The sequence below is a fragment of the Amblyomma americanum genome, chromosome 1 (genome assembly GCF_052857255.1).
Source record: "Amblyomma americanum isolate KBUSLIRL-KWMA chromosome 1, ASM5285725v1, whole genome shotgun sequence".
Classification (NCBI taxonomy): Eukaryota; Metazoa; Arthropoda; class Arachnida; order Ixodida; family Ixodidae; genus Amblyomma; species Amblyomma americanum.
In genome coordinates this window covers 260518970-260541770 of record NC_135497.1, presented here as the reverse complement: position 1 = coordinate 260541770, position 22801 = coordinate 260518970, and the positions used below count along the sequence as shown (strand labels likewise).

The 22801-nt window shown below is 45.6% G+C and overlaps 1 protein-coding gene across 1 annotated transcript; it reads right to left on the bottom strand.

Annotated features, from left to right (window-relative positions):
• Nucleotides 1-14105: 14105 nt before the first annotated feature.
• LOC144115008 (uncharacterized) lies at nt 14106-18888 on the bottom strand. The gene is made up of 3 exons (XM_077649120.1): nt 18637-18888; nt 17753-17846; nt 14106-16482 (listed from the first exon to the last, which is right to left on the bottom strand). The coding sequence occupies exons 1-3, from the start codon at nt 18787-18789 to the stop codon at nt 14138-14140; spliced, it is 2592 nt and encodes an 863-aa protein (XP_077505246.1). The 5' UTR covers nt 18790-18888; the 3' UTR covers nt 14106-14137.
• Nucleotides 18889-22801: the final 3913 nt, after the last annotated feature.

Below are 22801 nucleotides of genomic sequence, written 5' to 3'. Positions count from 1 at the left end.
AGAAATCACGCCTTCCAAACGTAATACTTGGGGCAAATGCACCCCGGACCAGGCACAAGTATGGGAAGCGTGCAGCGAGACGGTAGCACCACGTGCACGTGTCACCCAACGGAAGCCTATGGCGTGTAGTCTAGCGACTGCGTAGAGCAGAGTGCTGGCAGTCATAAGGGTTTATTTATTTATTTATTTATTTATTTATTTATTTATTTATTTATTTATTTATTTATTTATTTACAAATACTGCTGTCTCGGAAGAGGGACATAGCAGGAGTGGGTACATACATTAGTAAAAACAAATAACATTGTAGCATACAAATAGATAACATAGCAGTATTAAAAACAGATCAACAGGTCAAATTGGTAGGCAGCTGAACAACGATCTCTTCAATTGGCAATGCGCGAAGTGAGCCGTCCAATCGATTCCAAATTTCAACAGCTAGCGGGAAAAAAGAAAATTTAAAGCAGTCTATATGTGGTTTGAAAGGAACAATGTTTAATGGGTGGTTCCGTCGGGTTGCACGTGCGCTTGAGGACACAAAAGAGAAGGGTGCCTGAATGCGAGATGACGTGTGAACGATCTTGTGCAGCATGATGATGCGTTCACGTGTACGCCTATGTTCTAACGTTTGCAAAGATAAAGTGTGCATATGTGAAGAAGGTGAAAAGTTGCGATCGTACTGGCCAAAGATGAATCGTATTGCTTTTTTTTTAAGTGATTCTAAACGGTCAATGTTGCTCGCGTGATGACCAAACAGATGAGGCGTACTCCAGGATCGGTCGAACTATTAATTGGTAAGCAGTTAATTTACATTCCTTCGTGGCATTTTTTAAGGTTAGTTTGAGATAGCCAAGTTTGCGAAGTGCTTTCCCAAAAAATGTTATTAATATGAGCATTTAATTTGAAGTTATATGAAAAAATAACATCCAAGCATCTGAACTCGCTGACATAGGTCGAGTAGTTACCGTTATTGCTGTAGGAAAAATGCTGCGGATTCTTTTTGTTACCGAAGGTCATTGCAACTGTTTTAGTGAAATTAATTTTCATTTGCCATGCGTTACTCCATTCACATAACAATGAAAACACTTTGTTTAGTTCCTGTTGATCATGGGCATTAGCAACGTTACGATAAAGCACGCAGTCATCGGCATATAGGCGTAACTTCACTGCGTTCTCATTAATAACATTTGCGACATCATTAATAAAAATTATAAATAATAGAGGTCCAAGCACCGATCCTTGGGGCACACCTGAAGTTACAGTGACTGACGATGACTGTGCATGGTTGAAAGTGACGAACTGGGATCTTAAGTGTTAATAGTCGGTTATCCAGTCGAGTAACTTATTGCCGTTAAATATGGTACGTAGTTTACGAAGAAGCTTGTTATGGCAGACCATGTCAAATGCTTTGGAATAATCTATAAATATTGCATTGATTTGATCGCGGTTATTTAATGCGGAAGCTATGTCGCAAGTATATTCAATGAGCTGAGTGACAGTGGAAAAACCAGGTCGAAAACCGTGCTGACAGTGTGACAGTAGATTATGACAAGTTAAGTACTGAACAATGTGCCTGTGGATAATGTGCTCAAGAAGCTTGCAGCAAGTGGAAATTAGAGAGATCGGTTGGTAATTACTAATTTGTTGTTTATCGCCAGATTTAAACACCGGTATCACATTGGCAATTTTCCAAGCCTGGGGAACGGAGGATGTGTCCAGTGATTTATTGAAAATGACTGTAAGATAACGGGCACTCCATTCCGAGTACCTCTTTAAGAACATATTAGGTATGGCATCTGGTCCCACACTTTTAGTTGTGTTAGTTTTTAATAACAGATTGTGAACCCCAGCGTGACTTACTTCGAGGTTGGGTAACTGGTGTTCCGAGCTATGAGTGAAAGGAGGATTGTTACCATCATCACGATGGAAGGAAGAGCGAAAGTAGCTATTAAAGGCTTCAGAAATTGTTACGGGATCAGAGCAAGGCTGATGGTTGATAATGAAGGATACAGAGTCATGGAAAAGGGGTAATTTTTTTTCCCCAGAATTTCGATGGGTTTTCTTCCATGAAGGTTGACAGTGTTGTGTTGAAGTAGAAGTGTTCCGCTTCTGTCATTTTTGTTTTTAGCTCAGACTTGAGTGAAAGAAGTAATGAGTCGCGGTTTTCGTTTTGTAACCGGCTGCGCTTGCGCATACGCTTGATGCGTCCTTTGAGATGAATTATGTCTCTTGTGTACCATGGATGCTTGGTGTTATGTTTCACACATTTTGTGGGGACGACCTGAAGCATACAGCTGTGTACTAAGCTGTGAAACTGCTCTAATAAAGCATCAACACCGCACGTTTCGCTGCCAGTCACGAAATCTCCGAAAGACGACTCTAACAGTTCAACAATAGCATGGTCGTTAGCACGGGAAAAATCTCTAACCATATTGAATGTCGGCTTATGGGTCTTACAAACGACGTTAAATTGCACGAAAACACCCCTGTGATCTGACAGTCCGTCGACTACGTCACACTGAAAACCGCACTGTAGCAACTGTTCATTAACAAAAACAAGGTCAAGAACAGAGTTTACTCGAGTTGGACATTCAACCACTTGTGTTAAATCAAATGATATAGCCATATTAATTAGGGATTCACAAACAGCCTTATCAGGACCTGTTGAAATTAACGAGTGCCAATCGATACGTGAAGTATATTAAAATCACCTGTAATGATCATTTTATAATTGTGGAGCCAGTGTTCCGCTATGTACTCTGTAATGTGCGAGAAAATGTTTTCAGAACCGGCGGTCAGTATACAGCACACACAACTGTTACGAAACCAGAGATGTTTATCCGGCACCAAACAGACTCAGTATTCGGAAGTTCTGGCAATACAAACATTCTGGCAATACATGATATCTCACATGAATTGTTGCATCGTTGGATCCTCAGATACTTAGGCGAAGCGCCATCCAGGCACGAAATTCTACCGTTTCTTAACCTGGCTGTGCTTGCGAGACCAGCCGACGCGTTGGGATCTTTACCGTATACGTCGCATAAAGTGAGTGCTTGAGTTCGGGCATAACCAAGTGCGGCTACGCGCGCAATCAAAACGTAATCATGCTTGTGTTATTTTAGGCAGCGCTGACGGAACAAAGTAGAAACTAGCGAAGTGGTCTCGTCAAATCGTCAAAATTTTATCGCGATGTGCATTAAAGGCTTGAAAAAAATTGTAGGGGACACTGAAGCTCCGCCTTAAGGGTATGCCGTGATAGCATGATGGCATAATTTTCATATATTCGGAAGGTCATTTTCTGCTTTACATTCATATTTCCCCAGGGAGTCCTCACACTCCTCCTGGCGCAGTGGTGCAGCGGTTAGGCGAAGCGCCTCTGCACTGTGATGGCAGGTGCTCTCAGCGGTGGGCCTTGTGTGACCCAGGTTGCTCTTCCCGAGCGACCAATCACTAATTTAACTACCACCTGCCCCGGTGGGCAGTTTGCTCACAATCCGGTAGGCAGGTTGTGATGACACCACATGGTTACGCGACCTAGGTGACCCACCTGCCTTCTAGGTTGCTCTCTGGGTATTTTTCGTGAATTTTTTGCTCATGGTCAATGACGCCGACGGCGATGCCGGATTTTCTGTGACACGAGCTCCTTAACGCTGTCGCGTTGAAACGTGTTCGGGAGAGGCGAAATTAGCCCACGTGCTAATTTCACAAGTTTGGAAACTTGCGCACCAGGTAACTAACACGAACGCATCACGTCCCACGAGCTCAACACGATCAAACTCTACGTAAGGTAAAAACCGCGCACGGATGACCTACGTCTTGCACGCTTGAGCTCGTTAAGGCGCTAAACACAAGTGATACGGTACCGCTTGCGAGCAGTAGTTCATCACGGTAAAGCATTCAAAAAAAAAAGTGTATAAGTATGAACTGTGACTGCGTACTCCTCCCGGTTCGCGCTGGCTTTCCGCGAGCATCGTGCCTTCAGCTCGCTCTGGTCCGCGCTTTGTTCGTCGACATAAAAAAACGCGGCCATTTTTTAATAGTTTTCATCCTTTGGTCGCGTTATACTCCCTGAAATCACCGGCAGCATCCACATCACGAAAGCCCGCTAGTTACGACTTTATTCGTAGTGTAAAGTGAAGAACTAATTGTTTGCAATCTTTGTCATGAGTGTTGGAGTCATAAACGTTGCAAGTACTACGCGACACATCAATGACACAAATAAAAAAATTACAAACGCTAGCGCTTCTCCTCTACCCTCAACCATCGACCCTCCCTCCTTCCCCCAAGAAATTGAGACACACACCCCACCCTCCCCTAAGTTCAACTACTCCTGTGGAAATCCTGTATCTAACTCGAAGGCGATTGAGGAATAGTTCGATATATCGATCATTCGATATATAAAAAAATGGTAGTATATAAACTTTTGTGCAGCCTAGGAGTGCGAATGCGTTGCACCGACGCTAATGACGTTCTTCTTGCAGCGACATGCCGCCCGTACGTCGGAGTGCTGACGTCGCACCGTTCGCCAGGCATTGCTAGGTCTTACCCTTTAAGCATTGAAGCCGCTGCGGACGGTGCCTTGGAACTATCCACTTCCTACAACAAGATGCCTAATGCGGTTGCCACAACACTATGTAGAGAATAATTGCTCAATAAAATTCAGGTGCAGTTGGTTTCCGCAAAGCCGTCGACAGCAAAGCACTCCACCCGAGGGCCGCCGCTAGGCTGCCTTCGCCGCATGATTGCAATGTGGAAAAGGAGCGCAATAAACCAAAGACCGCGGTAAAGCCCACCGCACGTTGAACTTGTCGCGCGGTTTCACAGCGCAATGGCTGCCAACAGGAGCCCAAAGCCGCGCAGCCGACCCGACTCCGAAATTCAGAAAGTGATCGAAAGCATTGTTTGTTGTTTCTAGAAGCGCACTTGCAAGGGCGTGATGCACAGTTCGATATATCGAACGAGCGGCAAAATTGCAGTTCGGTATACAGCGTAATTTTCCCACACTTTTGCATAGCATTTCCAAGGGGATTATTGGCGTTTTCGATATAGCCAATAATTATAAATACCCGGGTTCGATATATCCGGGCCTTCTGTACAAATTTCTTGAATACAGTCCCAAATCCTTGAGAGGAAGTGGCTATAAAATGGAATAAACTCCGGGACCACGTCCCCGACCGTTGGTATGTCGCCTTATTACGCGTCAGCTTTTTATTTGACTGAGATAGGTCACGCACTGATTCATGTCAATTGCCATCGCGGCAAAAGCTGGTGCTGATCATGGCTCGTCCTTCCCTGGGAGGTGAAATCTAAGCCTCCTGCCCGTCACCAACCGACCTTGCGTACGAAAGCGTATGAACATTTTTATGGACCTGCAAGCCGATTTTGCTTTCTATGCACTCAAAAAACACAAGTTCCGTCAACCGGCCAACGCTGAAAAGATATGAACGAATAAGGGAGCAATTGCACATTGGCATCCAACCAAGCGCAGCCATACGGCTACAAAGGAAAGCTAATGTCAATGAGTAATTGCTTGTTCATTAAAAATCTACTCCACCTTGGGGGATAGCGCAAAAAAGGCACACGAAAAGGCCGAGAAAGACGAAGGACAAGTGCTTCCTCACTCTTGTGTCTGGAATACCATAATCGAATATGACAACCTGAAGCTTGAAGTTGGGCGTAAGATCTGGGCAGGACTTAATGTGAAACCTAAACGGGAAACCGCTATACCCTTCTTAAAAGTCTTGACGTGAACGGAAAAAAAAAGGGACAAATGGCTTCTGAAACCTTGAGAAATGCATCACACATAAGTCCTTGTGCACGAACATTAGCTCCAACTCCAAGAAGTCCAGGCAGCCTTTCCTGTAATTTCGTTAGTAAAATTTAAACACACAGCATACTTCCGAAAAACTTGTGACACAAAAACCTTTAATCATGTGGTCCGCGTCCACTAAGAAAAAAAACACATTTGAAAACATACTTGCAATATATAAAAAAATTCGACTCCTCAGAAAGAACGTGGTACAATCAATAAAGCGATAAAACTAAAAATGAAGAACGATGCTCAACACGGCCGCTACGATAGAATCTAAGCACAACCCAGCTTTCTGAACGAGTGTCTTGTCGTCCTATTCAGTCAGTACAGATTTCAAACAAAAGCTAATAAATTTAAGTACCTAGTTCCAGGAGACCCTGGAATTATGCCTAAAGATCCGCTCAGAGCATCACTCGGCAGCACACCTTTTGGATGACCATGCAGACTTTAATGGTATGAATATTCATCACCGGAACTGAACCCAAAGAGTCAGTAGCGTCTTCGTTCCTCACGTAACTGACAGTAAAAAAGGCATTCGGAAACAATCAATACAACCAATAAATCTAAGTTGCTTCCTCGTGAATCATGATACCATGTGCTGCGAGACCAGCCGTTCCGTAAAACAGTCACTCGAGCCGAAACTTCAGACTTATGGAACTTAATGGCAAAAACCATCTACAGGTTGCTATCCCTCTTTTCTTTTATAGCTCTCGTCAGACGCTCAAGGCAGAAATGGCGCAACAGACCGAGGGCTTGCTCCGTTTTTCGGGGGGGGGGGGGGGGGGGGGCTTGACATAAGCCATTTTTTAAATTTTAATAAAGGTTGAATAGCTCTGCTTAGAAAAAAAAATGAACAATATGCTGCCAAGTAACACCATAAAACGCCTAGCCTGAGAACAGAGCCAGACGGTTATTACAACAAAAACAGACGCCTTCAATAGTCCGCGCTGGAATGACCTGTTTTTGTTTTTTGTTTTTCAAGCGAGTATATACACATTCCCGGATACAGCGCCAGCGTTAGTGCTTAGGTGCGATCCGGAAGGCAGGCCCAGCAAGCGATACCTTTTCCACCCATTCAAGCCAGGGCTCGAATGAGAACGTGGGACATTTCTTCACAACCTTGCGCAGCTCATTCGGGTCAGACACGTCATCACGAGCCGCCAACTTCCCTGAGGAACAGTACGAGTTCTTCCTCGTAGGCTGACCGGGAGGAAGGTAGTTCTAAAGGAGCTCGGCGTATTGGTTTTAAGCGAGGCACCATTCACGAAAGTGCCGTGGTTTCGAAGTTCGAGCACGCCCGAACATGAAGAAAAAGTCCGTTAGAAGCGGATGCCACTGCCACACTTTCGAGGCAATAATTTGATAAATCCTCCGGTCGCGTCCATTGAACTGTTCGAAGTTAGAACTACTCATAAACTTTGTTCTTCTATTAAGCAGGCGCCATTACGTGAGCAATTTTCCTCGCTCTACAAGTGCTAAAATCTATCTTGGCAACATGGAGAGAGGGACTGCAGCTGTGGAACTCCAGCCTCATATCACTTTGAAGGCGGCCTTATAAGAAACTACCGAGCTGAGTCTTTGCGTTTTTAGTTTGGTTTTCTTACTAGCCCTCGTGCATGCCAGTTAATACTACTTAGTCTTTTTTTTTTACTACGATGCTTATCAGAGAGGTTTATTGGTGTTTACAGCATAGTCATCTTTGTAATGCAATTTCAGTAGCGGCTGCAGTAGAAGTATTATCGGTGACAGAGTTTCTCAATATTGCCCAAAGGGAAAGCTGGCGCTGCTGCATTTTCATCCACCATGGAGGAGCGCAGGAATGCCGGGAAGATTAGATTTTGTATTTGGCTTGGCTATTCTTGGGCATGAAACGTGAATTCAGCCGGAGCAATAATACTCTTCTCGGGGCAAGTCACGGAGAAGTGCTATAAACATTTGCCTACCAGCCGAAACACTGGCGCTAAATTGATTGAAGAACTGAAAAACGTACTGTTAAAATAATGAACTCTGCGTGCAACGGAGAGCATCGCGCCGCAGATACCCATTCAGAGGCAGAATCCACCATACCGGCTCAACGCTATCCAAGCCAAATGTGAAACCTCGTCATCCTGGCATTCATGCGGTGGATGAAGTGCTCTAAGAAACTCGCATATATGTTGTCACCCCTTATCCCTCTGGCTAATACTGAGAAACTTTACGGCACCGGTGGCAGCAACATCAGTAGTAGTGCCAGTAGTAGTATAGTAGTAGCAGAAGTAGTGTTACCAGTAGTAGTAGTAGTAGTAGGATGATGTAGAGGATGAGGAAGAGCATCAAGTAATGTCGCTTTCGTAATGAAAAGCTTCGCAACTTCACAGCTCCGGGATCATCGCCATCAAGGGTCTTGCGACTAAGGTTTTTGGACCGTAGATCGCATTATCAGGGCGGGGAAAGAAGCATGGGTACAGTACAGCTATTCCTTACTTCTCCAGCCCTGGAAAAGAGGAAAAAGTCTCTAAGCTTCTTCAAGCAAAGTTTTTTTTTTTTCCAATGTCAACACCTCTTTGTGTCTTCGATTTGTATGAACTTTTCCCTTTGCGTTGCTTCTTACAATTTATATCCGCTAGCGGAACTCTCGTTGCTGAAACCATTGCGTCGATTACGCGGATCTCGCGACTGTTTTGTCATGTAAAGTGATTCTGTGCCATGCAATATAATTTGAGACGTCAGATAAGTCCGTTTTGTACGTTCTGACCGGAATATATTTCTTTACCATTTCGTTCTTGGAGTTACCGATAACCAAAACAGTAGTTAAAAAAGTATTTGACGAGCAAGTGCCTGCGACTTTTTCTGTTCTCTCATTGCTATAGTGTTAAATTTAGGACTTAAATGCAAAAAAAAGAAGATTCATCCATATTTTCCCAGTGGTTATCAATCTCGAAAATTTCCACTTTTTGCCCCGTGTTTGATTATACAACAGTCGTGGGGCACGGAGTTGAGCTTGTTCCAAACAGAGGCTACAGACCCCTACTTACAGCCCAGGTACAGCGCACAGCCTTGGGGCGCACTGTTCGCTGAGGGGGACGTTGAGGGTGTTCACAACTTTGCGTTGTAATAGTAGCGACAAACTTGGCAGTGACAGCAGAGTCTTAAACTCGGTCTCTTTCCTCCAACGAGCTCAAGCACGTGTCCAGAAGCGAGGGAAACTGCAGTTCCGACAAAGAGAACGCCAAGTTGAGAGCAACCGCCAAAAGCAAAAAAAGTAGCCTCAGCGATCTCCGCAAGTGCCCGTCCGGAACGAACAGCACGAAGGCATCATTCCGCGTAACGCCCAGATGACGTACAGATGAGCTGCGCTTGAGGCAGCAACAAAACGACCGCATTTCTTTGGCTCCCCAAAGAAGGGTAATCAAGGCCAGCGACGACGTAATGTCTCCTACAAAGGGACAATCTTCCAGCAAGTCCGGAAGTACGCCGTCGACCATTGACGAGCTCACAAAGGAACCATGAGCGAAAGCTACGTGCACCAGCAGCAGCGAGGGGGCGCTGCGAGCAACGAGCGCAGCGACGGCAGCCGCCCGGGAGCACAGCACGTCTCACGCAAGCGCCGCCGCGTAAGGGCGCTCGAGTCGCGCGGGGAGCGAACGGATAACAGCTAAGACACCCACGATCAAAAATCCGTTCTTTTGGTCGTCGAAGCGTTTTGTAGCAGGAAGCGCGAGATTAAGACGCAACTGCGGATAAAAAGTTGCTGCCCTAGGATGGACGAACGTAGCGAGAACCTGGCATGATGCGAGCAATGCACTCTGGGTAAGAGATAAAGACGTAGCGAGTTTTTAAGTGCAGCATATAATCCCACGACCAGCTGCCGTCTGGTGGGTGCTCAGAAGCAATATGCCCAATTTCAGGATGATTATTGCGTCAGCGTTAACGAAACATATACCATGAAACAATGGTATTCAACCAAATACCTCGTGCAGCTAAAGGGCCTCCTAATATTTTGTTTTTGTTCTAATCTGTCACGTGTCGTGGCCTACGATGAAACGTACGCAATCCGTACAGAAAACGATAATAATTCAGATGTCTTGCACAGTCGGAAAGACAAAGTTGATGAGTTTCTGTAGTGCTATGAGCCGCTCGCAATAGCATGGAGAGCTTAGCTATCGCAGTAGCGTGTACTCTCTCTCTCTCGGTAGGTGTTACGGTGTCTTTCTCCTCGTTCAATGTAGTTATGTGACTCTGATGCAGTTATGCGGCTCCGCTGTTGTCTGTACTCCGAACACAGACCCCAACAGAAAGAGAGACCTATATATTACAGCGCAACACAGAAAAAACTACACGCGGAGACAAGTGGACGTACAAGCGCTGACTTCCAAGTCAGCGCTTGTTATGCATCACCAAGTAGCCCGCACCCCAACAACTAGTAAGTAGAGAGAGAGAGAGAGAAATGGCGTCTTTAAAGCAGCACTATGCTCGGCGTTAGAACTTCCAGTATTACTTTGATGGACGCGATCAGTGCTGCCTGGTATGCGCAGAGATGCGGCAAGGTAGGAGGGAGCCAACTCGTGCACTTAGTAGGGCAGTTTCAAACTAGGATCTGGGAGAGGAACTGGATGAGGGTGGATTGAACGTGTCGACAGTCCAGGAAGCTTTGTAGGGTAGGAATTCAGCACTACCTCTCTCGTCGCCTCATCCACACGAAAAAGTACCACCGCACTTCAGCCAACTATTCACTGAGTACACAGCAAGCAGCTCTCGAGGGCGAGATATAGTATACGTCTTCAGGTGAAGGACGCGAAGAGAAACTGGCGGACGTGAAATTCCCAGTGCACCTTGCAGCACCTCCGCATGGTCACGTGCTGCTCATACATAGTATAGGTGTCCTCCACGCTCCCGTAGCCTCAATGTAGAATTCGAGCCTTAGAATTCAAACTCAATGTTTCAGAGCGCAACTTTTTGCACTGGCTTTTTTTCTTTAAAGCTTCATTAAAGCGCCAAGAACGAGGGCTTGCTGTTGTCTTTTGTGAGAAGCAGCACACCTTTAGCGCCCCAAGTAAACCGAAGAACTTTCACCTTGCAGAACGCGCTGCGTCCGCTTTTTCGTTTACAATCGCAGTGAGCTAATAGCACCAGGATGGCACTGAACAAGTCTTCGCCGGGATCGATATTGTCCCCTCGAGGAAATGGCGTAACATATCTTGTGACTGTCGACGCTGTACAGTTGCGTTGCTTCGTACCCTACTCACGTTCAGTTGCAGGTAGCAAGTTTTCGACACCTGCGAGGATCCGTGCGGATGATGACAGAGAAGAAAAACATTTCTGAAACTGCGTGGAAACACGGCGCCAGTGCGTGTGGCGTGCTTCTTTTCCGGAATAAATTTGCCTGAAGCCTGATCCAAGTAACGTTCTTTCTCGAGTATTCGTCATTCACATCAGCGTCAAGACGTCAAGCTATAGTTCCCCTTAATGCCAGAAACTAGAAAACAAGAAAACTGCGTCCCGAAAATACCTCGTTTGTGGTGTAACACGGCATTGGTCAGCATTATTCCCATACTACTTCAGAGTGCCGGTCGCGGGCTCTCCTTCGTGATTTCGCATCGCTTTGTTTTCAAATGTAAAATAATTTAATGTTTGCCTCTATTGTTATTCTATGGTTGGATTATGTGACCCTAAACCAAGCGGCGTTATGCAAAATGCGCTGCGTTTGAAACATAGCATACTGTAAAGTGACCACCGAGTTATACAAGATCGGAGAAATATGTGAAAGGTAATTTGCCGCGAACAAGTGGTCCGGATGTTTTATATAGACAGTCAGGTTGAGCAACCAGCTGAGTTATGAAAAAAATTCCGACCCAGCTTCGCGATACGGCGACCAATAAAATGCGCTTCGTTGCATCCTCTTGCGATGATCCACCCATTTTAGAGCTTGGTTTCGCGCAAATAGATCCCGCTACCCCACCCATTATTTCCATATCCCATTACCATATACCACCCCAACCTGCTACTTCCTATAGGGAGATCAGGGGAGTCTCCCCAGGCCCGCTCCTCCGGCTGTGGGTCGCTTTAGTGGCTATTCCCATATTAAATTCTTTCCTCCTTCGAGTGGCAAAATCTCAGTTGCCCAAGGGCCGCATCTTTTATATTTCTATTGGGATTATACCCGCGATACTTTTGTGGCGCGCGAGAGGCTTGTTTTTCTTATTCATTGTTATGCGTCAATCTCAATCTATAGGGGAATTTGGAAGGAATTTGTAAATCAGTGTCCTCCGCTTCGTGAACAACGTGGACGCCGGCAAAGTGTGGCAGCAGCGACCGTGAGTGGCCCAATGAATGCAGGTATGCCAAGCTGGAAGGTTTCAAAGTTTTAGAGCTACTCTCGGCGAGAGCTAGCATAAGCCGCCAACGAGCAAGGGCAGAGTGCGCGTGATTGCAGATTTTTTTTTTATTCGAGAAGTGTGCCATGAGGCCTAAGTTGAGAAAGGGGAATGGAATGCAGGAGACAGAAAGTTAAAGAAGGAGTGAAGACCAGTTTTGCTGAGGCAGCAGCAGAGGTTGCCGGTGAAGTGATTGTTCATAGTCCACGTAACCACATCCGAGGTTCCACCACAGGTCCAGCTCCCTGAGGAGCCGTTTTCTAATAGGAACCGTCGCTGGGCACGTCCACGAGTGCCGCACATCACAAATCTCTGGTGTAGCGCCACAGTGATGGCAACTGTCAGTTGCTGGCAGATCTTTTATACGCCACCGATGACGGACAGATGGGGTCAGAGCCGCCCCTGCCAGAAACCGGCGCACGGATGCGAACACGGCGGAATTAGAGCGCGTGTTCGCTGGCGCACAACTTGTGAATCGGAAACATGGGGCAGGAACAAATCTGGGGGAAGAGGGGAAGGTGGCAGGTCGCCTGATAGGCCATGGTGTGTCATAGCATCCGCTTGAATGTTATGTGGATCCTGATCATGGCCGCGAATCCAGTCTATGCGCACAGGACACGGATACTTTGCGCAGAGCACATGAATAGATTGTGAAATCTGGAATGTGCGTCGAACAGCTTTAAGCTATTTAAAGGTGGCGATGAAGTCGGTGTAAAGATGAACTCTATTGAATGTGGGAACGAGCGGAAGGGAAGCAATGACATTATAAATGCCTTGAAGTTCCAACGCCAGGGGGCGCACGTATCCGCGGTATACTAGGGTGCCTCGATGCGCGCGCCCTCTCCGCCGCTCCGTGCAGGGTGGGGACAACCGCGTCGTCTGCTGCAGTGTCCGCCATATTTGAGCCCACTCGTTTCAGAACACTGGAGGTAAGCTTCTCTGCGCAGCGAAGGCCCCTTCACCATCGCGGCGAAACAGGTTTTGGAGGCAGAAATAGGGTGCATCGCTGGGGACATCTATTGTTGCCGAACCCTTTCCTACAGGCTTCTGCCCTGTGTTGCTTTCACAATAAAGAGATTAGGGGCCGCTCTCCCAAGCCATTGCTGCGGTTACAATGCACCCTCCCCGGGCTGCATTCCTGAAGGAAATTTGAAACGCAGCTGTGCCAAGGTGCTCGCCTGGCCGTGCACACCATAACATAAAGGAATAAAAGTCGTTTGCGCTGCACCCAACTCTTCTCCCTCGGACAGTTCGCGTCGCAATCGTAAAGGTGTTTTTTTTTTATGCAGAAAAGCTGACTTACGGAGTTTTGTAAATTGTCTGGGACTCAGTGCGCTGACTCGCAAAAACAGAGTTTATCTCGTTCGCCGCAACGTATTAGTCAATATTAAATGCTGAGAATGATAAGGCTTATTAATGAAACATTTTACCCCCTCAGAATCAAATGGACGCAATCTGTAGGCCCTTGGACATTCGTAGTCGTTTGATCCTTGGCATCGCTTGTTTTTGTTTGTTAATTTGTGCAGGTAAAAAAAAGAAACAATGCTGTGGTACAGGAGTTTGCACTGTAGCTGTAATATACAATGCAGCTGCATAATTCGTGCAGCTTTTTTTCATGTAAAGTAACCACTTTAACAAAGCATGGGATAATTTCGGCGCCTTCATACCTTCACCGAAAACATTAAGTGAACGCAAACTTGACTGTGAAAAATACTCTCATGAAAAGGCAAAAAAATAACATCTATCAACAGAGCCTATATTGGGAAAATGCGCGTGTCTCATCGACTGAGGAAGTTTTTCTTATATAGTGTGAAGAGTTAATGAGAAATGTAAGTGCATAAATTTCACTTACTTAGGAGTTGTAATAATGCAGTTTATTTATGTTGTAAATTATTAAAGCTACTGTCAAAAAATAGGAGACAAGCGAACTGTGGTGAATTTGACATTTATACACAATATTTACAAATCTCTTCACGGCAAGCTGACGCCAGCACACGTTTTGCTTGCATGTCCATTGACTTTTTTTTCTTCCAGTTGTCGCAGGTGAATTCGCAGCCTCGTTCGAGCGTAGGTCGAGTATAACAACTTCTGAATGATTTCGTTGTGAACCTGGCATGTTTCAACATTAAACGGAACCATTTGTCTTAGGTATGTTATCACAGCCTGCACTGGAGATTTCATAGTTAGAAGGCTTTCCGCCCATTCTGTGATGCCCTTAAAATGCTCCTCGCACGACTTCAGCACTTTCATCACTTCAGGACTGGGGTAATGCAGGTTGTCGCCATTTTCGAGGTACTCCTTCAGCCTTGTGAGATATGCATTTTCAGCGTCACTAGAACCGAGCAGAGTAGCTTTGCACTGCTCGCAATTATTTATGGCTTTCAGAATACCTTTAACGAGGAATCCGGCAATATGGAACAGAATGCTGCATTCAGTCGATGTTAGCGCTTCAATGAAAAGAACCTCCGAGTCATCGATTTCCTTTACCTCGGCTTCAGCGAGTTCACGTTTCCCGTTTGACAGAAGGTCAACCAGGTACTCAGAATCGTCAACACTGTAGCTGGTGGTAGACGGCGTATGCAAAAATTGGCTTATGCACACAAGTTTCAGTGCGCATTTCATATCATAGGCGTCTGGGACAGGCTTCCTGAGACGAACCACAGAGAAAAGATTCTCAAGGCAATCTTGTAGCAGCCTGCTGGTGAGTAAGAAGCTGTAGCCCTCCGAGTTCAAAAGAATGTCTTGCAGGCGAAGCACGACCGTTGTGGAGATCAGGAGGCCCGCCTGCGATGGCTTCCACTGAGACGTGCTGCCCATGCTCATCCCTTGAAAGGTGTTTAGAGCCAGGTTTAGAGTTTCCAGAGCTCTATGATGCTTCGCCACATCGTGCAGACTTAGGGCAACAGATGGATGACGCGACGACATTAATGCGTACCATCTTGATACCAGCTCTAAAAACCAAGCTGTTGTTTCTGCCTCTATGTCCAGCACTTTTTCCTTGATGAGGTATCGGATTGCACTGGGAGCTTCTCTGAAAAATTGCACGGCAAGTCCGACTTTCATTTTCGTAAAATGTCCATATGAGACATGGGCTTCAGAGAGCTTCGGTGCGAGCTTTAGCTCCCTTTCCTTGTCAAACTCCAGCACAGCATGCACATGATCCAGTTTCACTTCACGTGAAGGAAGATCGCACTGGCTGGCTGTTGCTTCACTTAATGTAAATGCATGAGATGTTATCAACTGACCTTTAATATTCTTCAAAACATGAGCAGCGTCTGCGTTGAAGAACAACTCCATATCATTGAGCGAAGGGTGTGGTATTGAGCAGGTTGTCTTCGAATTTCGGTGGCTAGAAAATCCCAGCTCACGCCACATCGCTCGATTTGAGGCGCCCATGTCGGACGTTACAACCCGAACTCTGAGGGAAATATCGGCGCAGAGTTGGACAACTTGCAGAACAATGTCCTTGAGCGTGCGGCCATCCACATGGCTTCCAGTGAAATGATAAGCTATCACCTGCTTCCATCGCTGGTTGAGACCTCCAACCATAAACACCAGAGCGTGATTAGCAGGCTCATCTGGCTTTTGTGGCAATGTCACTCCCCCATACACAATGTCTTCAGCGCGGTCAAGCTGAAACCCTCTGGCAATCTCCATCTCATCGATAAAGAGGACGCAGTCTTTTTCTACATCTTCCATGCCTTGTGCCTTCGCTTGGAGAAGTTCTACAACGTCTGTAAGAATTCCTGGTGAGAACTTGAGCCAGTGGAGGCGACGAGATAGAGTTCTTTCTGTCGGAAGTGGATAGCCGAGCTGTCTGAGAGTTCTGTAACCAGACTTCCCACAAGAAAACTTCAGTTGAAGCCCCTGTTTAATAGTCTGCGGCGACCAGATGCTTCCCTTGTTGCTTTTTCGGGAAAGTGCACGAACTTGATCTTTATTTAAAAATTTTATCCTTTTTTTAAAGTGCTCTACGGCGCTTTTTAGCTTTCGCACCTTCTTTCTAAGAGAGTTAATAGTCAAGTTGGCTTTTTTATGCACTTCTTGAAGTTGTCTGTGGTTCTTTCTCACATCTTCCAGTTGTTTTCTCAGTTGAGCGCAACAACTACTGGATGAATGTGCATCGCAGCCTTCATTTTGCTCTGTTTGTCCATCGCTAGGCTGATAGACAACCTCTTCACTTAAGTTCGTTCCCCCAGGCTCATCGCAATCCGCAAAAACGCCAGGTCCTTGTTCCTGCACTGTTGAGTTTGATGTAGTTGGTAGAGCGGGTGTGCCTCTCTCCTTAGGAGCCTTTCTTTGGTGGTGGACCATAGCTGCACAAACAAAAGGAAATGCAAGAGCAGAAATGAGTGAAGTTCGTCAGAATTGCTCAGTGTCGGCAGTTATTTCATAGCTGCGCGAACCATAACCTAAAAGCGAAAATTTTAAGCTTGAAAAGTTCCAATTCCAATTTATTTCAACATCAATACCCACAGACACTGATGTCACGGACAGTGGGCAAAAAGCCACAAAAATAGGGCTTGGCAGCGCCCACTGACCGTCTTCTTGACAGCGACACAGCAGTGCAAATATACATTAGATATGAGCAAGACATGAAATCAATGAAAAGAACTTGTGCAAAAAAACTAGGCAGGTAACACTTTGCATACAAAAAATAATGATAGGAAAGTAACAATATCACCACACATCTGAACAAACAGTCAATAAATAAGTGCAAAAAACACAGAGGCGAACGCGTTGTAACTTGAAATATATATATATATATATATATATATATATATATATATATATATATATATATATATATATATATATATATATATATATATATATATATATATATATATATATATATATATATATATATATATATATATATATATATATATATGTGCGTAATCAGTTAAATAATTTCGGCAGTTGAAATCGCAGCATCTGGTCACCATATTTTGTGCGGTTACACGGAACCTCCCAAGTCTCGTGATAGCGAGTGTCCCGAACATTTCTGTTTAGTGTTAGACTCGATATAATTTCAAGAGTTTTGTTTTTCTTTCTGATACCTGTTTGATAACGCTTTCTGAGAGTATGGTGATAAAGTTCAGGAAGCGGCACTAATTTTAACTCCCTGAATAGTGGTTCGGAATGAGCAAGGTATGGGACATTCATGATCGCTCGAACAGCCTTCTTTTGTATTATATGTAACTGATTAATGTTTGATAAAGTGGTTGTCCCCCAGACTAAATAACAGTAGTTTATTATTGACATAAAAAGAGAGTTATATATAAAGCGTTTTACACATGTAGGGAGGCAATGTCTCAATTTAGAAAGTACTCCGGATACTCTGGATATTTTCCTAATGATTGTATCTACTTGCAGATCCCAAGACGTGTGCTGTTCAAAGAGCACTCCCAAACATTTGGCAACAGGCACAATTTCAATGACAAAGTTTTAAAATTGCAATTGGTAATGCAATTGGTACTGCATTTAGAAGGCCAGATTTTAAGCGCTATTATTCTAACTCATGAGTCACAACAGTGATGCACATCATATTTGCCATCAATAATAAAATATAGTGCAACTTACGTCTGAACGAAAAAATGGTTGGAACAGCGTTTGACTTTAGCAGCTTCCTTCCATCCGCGCGGTGATTCTCGTAGCAGTTGTCTTCGAAATGGGCCTGCATAAGAAAATTAATTCAGGCGTCCAGTATGTAGTACAAACAGAAAGAAATGCCCCTTTTGAAAGATACACAAGTTCTGGCACTGCTCCAGCGATGTTAAGGAGTCGCGCACACTCGGCAGCTGCATTTATCAAATCCTAAAAGTCAGACTAATAATGGCTGCGCACAAGGGAAATAGCCGGCACTGCACAATAACTGCGCCAACGTTAGAAATGCCAGATAGAAGCAACAAGTTCTTAGCGAAGCTACTATATACGAAAGCTCACATTCACGGGAGTTTTACCAAAAGTAACTAATTCCTGGCTTCGTCAAACAGCCTTGGAACAAATAAAAACTCTACAAAACTATTGTCAAAGTTTCTGACGCTTCTGACGCATGTCTCTTGATGCGTTTGCTTTTAGGGCCATTTGAAAAATTAATCAAGAACCTGTCGGCTCTAAGCTAACCGACTACAAGCAAGCAGTCTGTTATTGCATAAATGCCGAGTGCTTCTGCAACGCTTCACTGTATATAACTAATATTACCGTTAGTTGTGTTTATTAGCCTGTGCACAGAAATACAAAATCCATGTCCACACCTGCGAGTTATGAAAATGATTTTCCGCCACTCATCTGCTGTATAATTCCTCCTTATATATGTTTCATAAAAGATGTAGTCACGTAGCGTGCGTAGTTACAGCCTTTCCAGGAACACTAACACAACTTCCAGCGCACATATTAAATGTAAACCTGCAGCGACAGACATAACTACAAAAAATCGCAACCGTCCAAATAATCACTGTACTTACATTGCATATGCGCGAAGAGTTTGCAGGCTGCCATTTGTCCCGCTTTATCTTCACCGTCCAGAGGAGCCTTCTTTTAGGGTCTCTTGGGAATGAAAACATTCTCCAGCCATTTCTGGAGTGGTTTGAGCACAGTGGCACGCAACAGCCAGGCATCTTGCGAGTTTTGAAACCGAAGAAAACTGCGACCGGGCGGACGCGCGACCACGCACGTGCAACCGGCCCGTGGGGAAGCGAGGAGTGGGCTCAAATATGGCTGCCCTCTTCCGCGGCGGTAGGGTGGCTAGACTTGGGTCTAGCCACCCTAGCGGCGGCGGCACTGACCCTGTCAAAGGATGGCTCCACCCTGCACGGAGCGGCGGAGAGGGCGCGCGCATCGAGGCACCCTACGGTATACACGTCGTGCGAGAGTTGAGATGCGGATGAGATGGACTATACACAGCAGTAACTCCCCTCTCTGCAGTATGTGATGCATCCGTGTACAATATGCATCCTTCAGGCAGGTACGCGGCTGATACCGACGGGGAAACAGTGGGGCGATTGTCTGTGAGCTGGCAGTACGACCACGGAGGAAGTGTCTTTAAACGATGAATTTGGAGAGACTGTTTTCGAGCTCTGTTTGCCACCCGTTGGTCGATGAGTTCATGGAGTGTATTGAGTTGGGCGAACTCATGTAGCACTGGTATGGGTGTTAAACGAGGCAGATATGTTATGGCGTGCATAGCATCACGATTGATAGCTTCAAGGGAGCCCCCCTGTCTGAGGGTGAGACGTTGAAATTTTGCCTGATATACTATCCGTGCCGGAAGTATAGAGCGCACAAGCTGGCGGGCCGTATGAGCACGTGCGCCACCAGAAGGCATAGCTATGCGACGAGTCAGACCTAGAGTAGCGTGAGCCGATTTACGGGCGGCTGTCAGCCACGGGGTGCCAGTCCCAGGTGTATGGAGGAGAAGACCAAGAATACGAACAGTTTCTACATGAGGAATCGGAGAGTTATGTATCGCAAAATTTAAAGGGGGAGCTTTCCGTAAGCCGTCTTTATTTTCAATGCGAATGAAACATGATTTAGTAGGGGTGAGTGTTAGACCCAGAGGTGATAAGCGAGATGTCAGTACATACAGCGCGTGCTGAAGGACCGACTGATGGATAGACGTATCTGGATGACAGCACCACAGGGTTGTATCATCGGCATACGCAAGCACACGGATAGAAGGGATGGTCTCTAGGGCTCGAACAAGAGGAACAAGAGCCACGTTAAATAATGTGGGGGTGAGAACGGAGCCCTGGGGCACTCCTCTATTGGAAGTGATGATACCAAAGGGCTTTCCATGGACATGCACACTGAAGGTTCGATTTATTAAAATGGCACGAATGGGAAGGAGAAACCGGTGAGGGAGACCAAGGGTTTGAAGGGAGGCAAGAATGGCAGAGTGACATGTGTTATCATAAGCCTTTGCTATGTCTGTAGCGATCACGGTTCGAGCAAGGTGACTCTGTGGAGAGTGATGAAGCACGTCAGCAGCCAAAGTAGCAAGACAGTCCTCAGTTCCATTTTATAGGCGGGAACCGATTTGGGAATCTGGGTAACAATCACGGGATTCCAGCCATCACGACAAGCGTGCGGCGAGAATGTTTTCATAAAGCTTTCAGATTGTAGGCGTAATGGTAATGGGACGTAGGGCCGAGCGATATACTGGAGGCTGACCTGACTTGGGTATTGGAACCACAATAGAATGCTTCCACTCTCCCGGCATAACGCCAGAATGCCACACTTCGTTGAAAGTGTAAAGAGAAGTTTACAAAAAAGGCCCTTCCAAGTTACGGAATAAGGAGTTAGGTATGCCGTCGTGCCCGGGAGCAGCGGTAGTTTTTAGGCGTTTAATGGAGTCCAGCAGCCCTGCCGTGGCTAGGTCAGAAGTAATCCCATCGGAGGGCTCTGTAACCGATAAGTCAGACGGAGACGTAGCGGTGCAATCAGGGTGTGGAAAAAACTGACGGGCCGTTTGTTGTGCAAATGTGTCCTCATCCACATTCAGCGCGAGACTAATGCTCTCTGTGTAATCTGCAACCTGAGAAGGGCGCTCCATGGCGTGAAACACTCTCCAAAGATGTCGATTGCCCTGCGTGGAGGACAGGCGGGCACACCATGGAGCAAGTTAGTTTTCTCTGACTATAAGAGGAAAACTGGCCAGATTCCTCATTATGCCGCATATAGTTTCGCTCGCAACAATGTAAAATGCGTGGTCCTCTTCTTTCTATAGACGCTATGCATGTCTATCAGCATAATTTATTAATTGAGAGATTAATCATAAAAGGCTGTGTACGTTTCAACGTGGATGAAATTTCATACGCCACCTTGTCCTACTACAACTATTCGGCCCCACACTCAATAGCGCTTGCACAGTGCGTTTGCATTCACCGCGAATCACGATGTAGTACGATTCCGTCGATACCGCTCATGGCAGTACGAGCAATTTTCTCGGTGTTAGAACTGCTTATATTTTAATCCGTTTAATCAAATATTATATTTTAATTACAGTGCCTTTTTCAAGCAGTCATTATCGTTAAATTAAAGTAACTAGTCCGCGTGATAGAATGAAGAAGAAACAGAAGAATTGAGTGCTGTGTATAAAGCTATTCCATCGCTTTTGAGGCAACAGCAGCATTCTTGGACACACAGCGCTCCTGATGACGGCGGATAGCTGAGAGCCTACTGGAGGGTTTTAGCACTCGGTGCATTATGCAAGCGGTGAGTCCCTTGTTTTCTAGTTCTTGCTTCGTAGCGAAACATGGCCTTCAAAACTGATCGACTTCTACAGGATGAAGAGGGGCACGGATATAGCGCTTTAAGACTTTCAAATCTTATTTTTAACACTTTAGCGAGGGTCAAAAATAGGCGCATTTATGGTGTTTAGACCTTACAGTCAGTCAGTGTCATTGGGACTCAGCAAGGACTGTTAAAGCGAGTGAATGCAACGTCTCTTTTGGCCCCAATATCCCCTGATAAAAGGAACGCATTAACAATAAAAAGGGGTAAAGAAAGACGCTGAATGCCATCCATGTGCACCAACCCCTCTGCGGTCCGTGCACATGGCTAGCATGTCCCCTCGGACCGCGGTGGAAATTGTGAGAAAAGTGCGGTCAGGACGACTATTTCTCAAACTTTGTCGAATTGTAGTTTACACACAATATGGCTTTGAGAAAAGATCGAAGCTTGATTTCTGAAGAACATTTAGTGATTAGATATTTCATTTTGCTGTTGCAGCAGTTACAGACATGTGATGCGAATAAGGCTCAATCTTAACTGTCAAGCTTATTTTCCAAAGGTCATTTACCGGAGATTTTTAATCTCCTATTGCGATTAAACCCACACTCTACCAGCAGTATAGTTGCTTGAGGAGATCAGGCCCGCATTACTCAAGTTTCGTTTCTTGCTTCTTAAACATGTATATTAACTGCTAATTACTGTTATAGCACTGGGCATTCGCAATCTGAGGAGCTCAACTACAAGAAAGCCAAGCCCACTGCCTGGGCACCCCTTATATATTTTATTCTTTTGCTTGCTGTGGACTCAACAGAAAGCAATGCACGTGCCTTTTGTGAACCCAGACTGCTGGGCTAGTAGGTACAAAATGTTATACTTCGCAGCGGCGCGCGGAAGGAGCCCATAGACAAGTAATCGAGAGCACGGAACGGCAGCGCTTGTCGTGCCCTTTGTCACTTGTCCGTTGTGCGCGCTCCTGGGACTTTTTATTTCTTTTTCAAATAGAGGCCCTTGTGTTACTGCAGTTTATAGAGCACAAGGTGAGGAACAAGTTGTTTTAATCCAGTCGGGTAACGCACAATGAAGAAAGCGATAAAAAAAAAACAAAGGGCTTGCTTCAACGCTGATTATATCGCAAGTCTGTAAATCGATATTTGTTAGCCGCTTAATCAGCTGCAGATGCAAAAACAAGGAAAGTACACTGCACGCACTGCACAGCACCTTACCTCGCAGTGCATCGGCGACTTACTCGAACCGCCTAGATCTGAGTGTCCTAAAGGGCTGCTGTAGCTATCCATGTAGGACAGAGCACGAGATCATCCCTTCGATTCCCAGCCACGGCGGCGCAGTCGTGGCCTAGTGGTCTGGGTTTCCGCTTCGGCTGCCGGAGGTGGTTGGTTC

What these genes read in the sequence shown, in the direction of transcription:
- LOC144115008 (XM_077649120.1), bottom strand. Translation starts at nt 18,789, where the DNA reads ATGCCTGGCTGTTGCGTGCCACTGTGCTCAAACCACTCCAGAAATGGC. An exon ending in ACTCTTCGCGCATATGCAAT is followed by an intron (nt 17,847 to 18,636) that starts GTAAGTACAGTG and finishes TTTCTTATGCAG; the next exon opens with GCCCATTTCGAAGACAACTG. An exon ending in AACCATTTTTTCGTTCAGAC is followed by an intron (nt 16,483 to 17,752) that starts GTAAGTTGCACT and finishes TTGTTTGTGCAG; the next exon opens with CTATGGTCCACCACCAAAGA.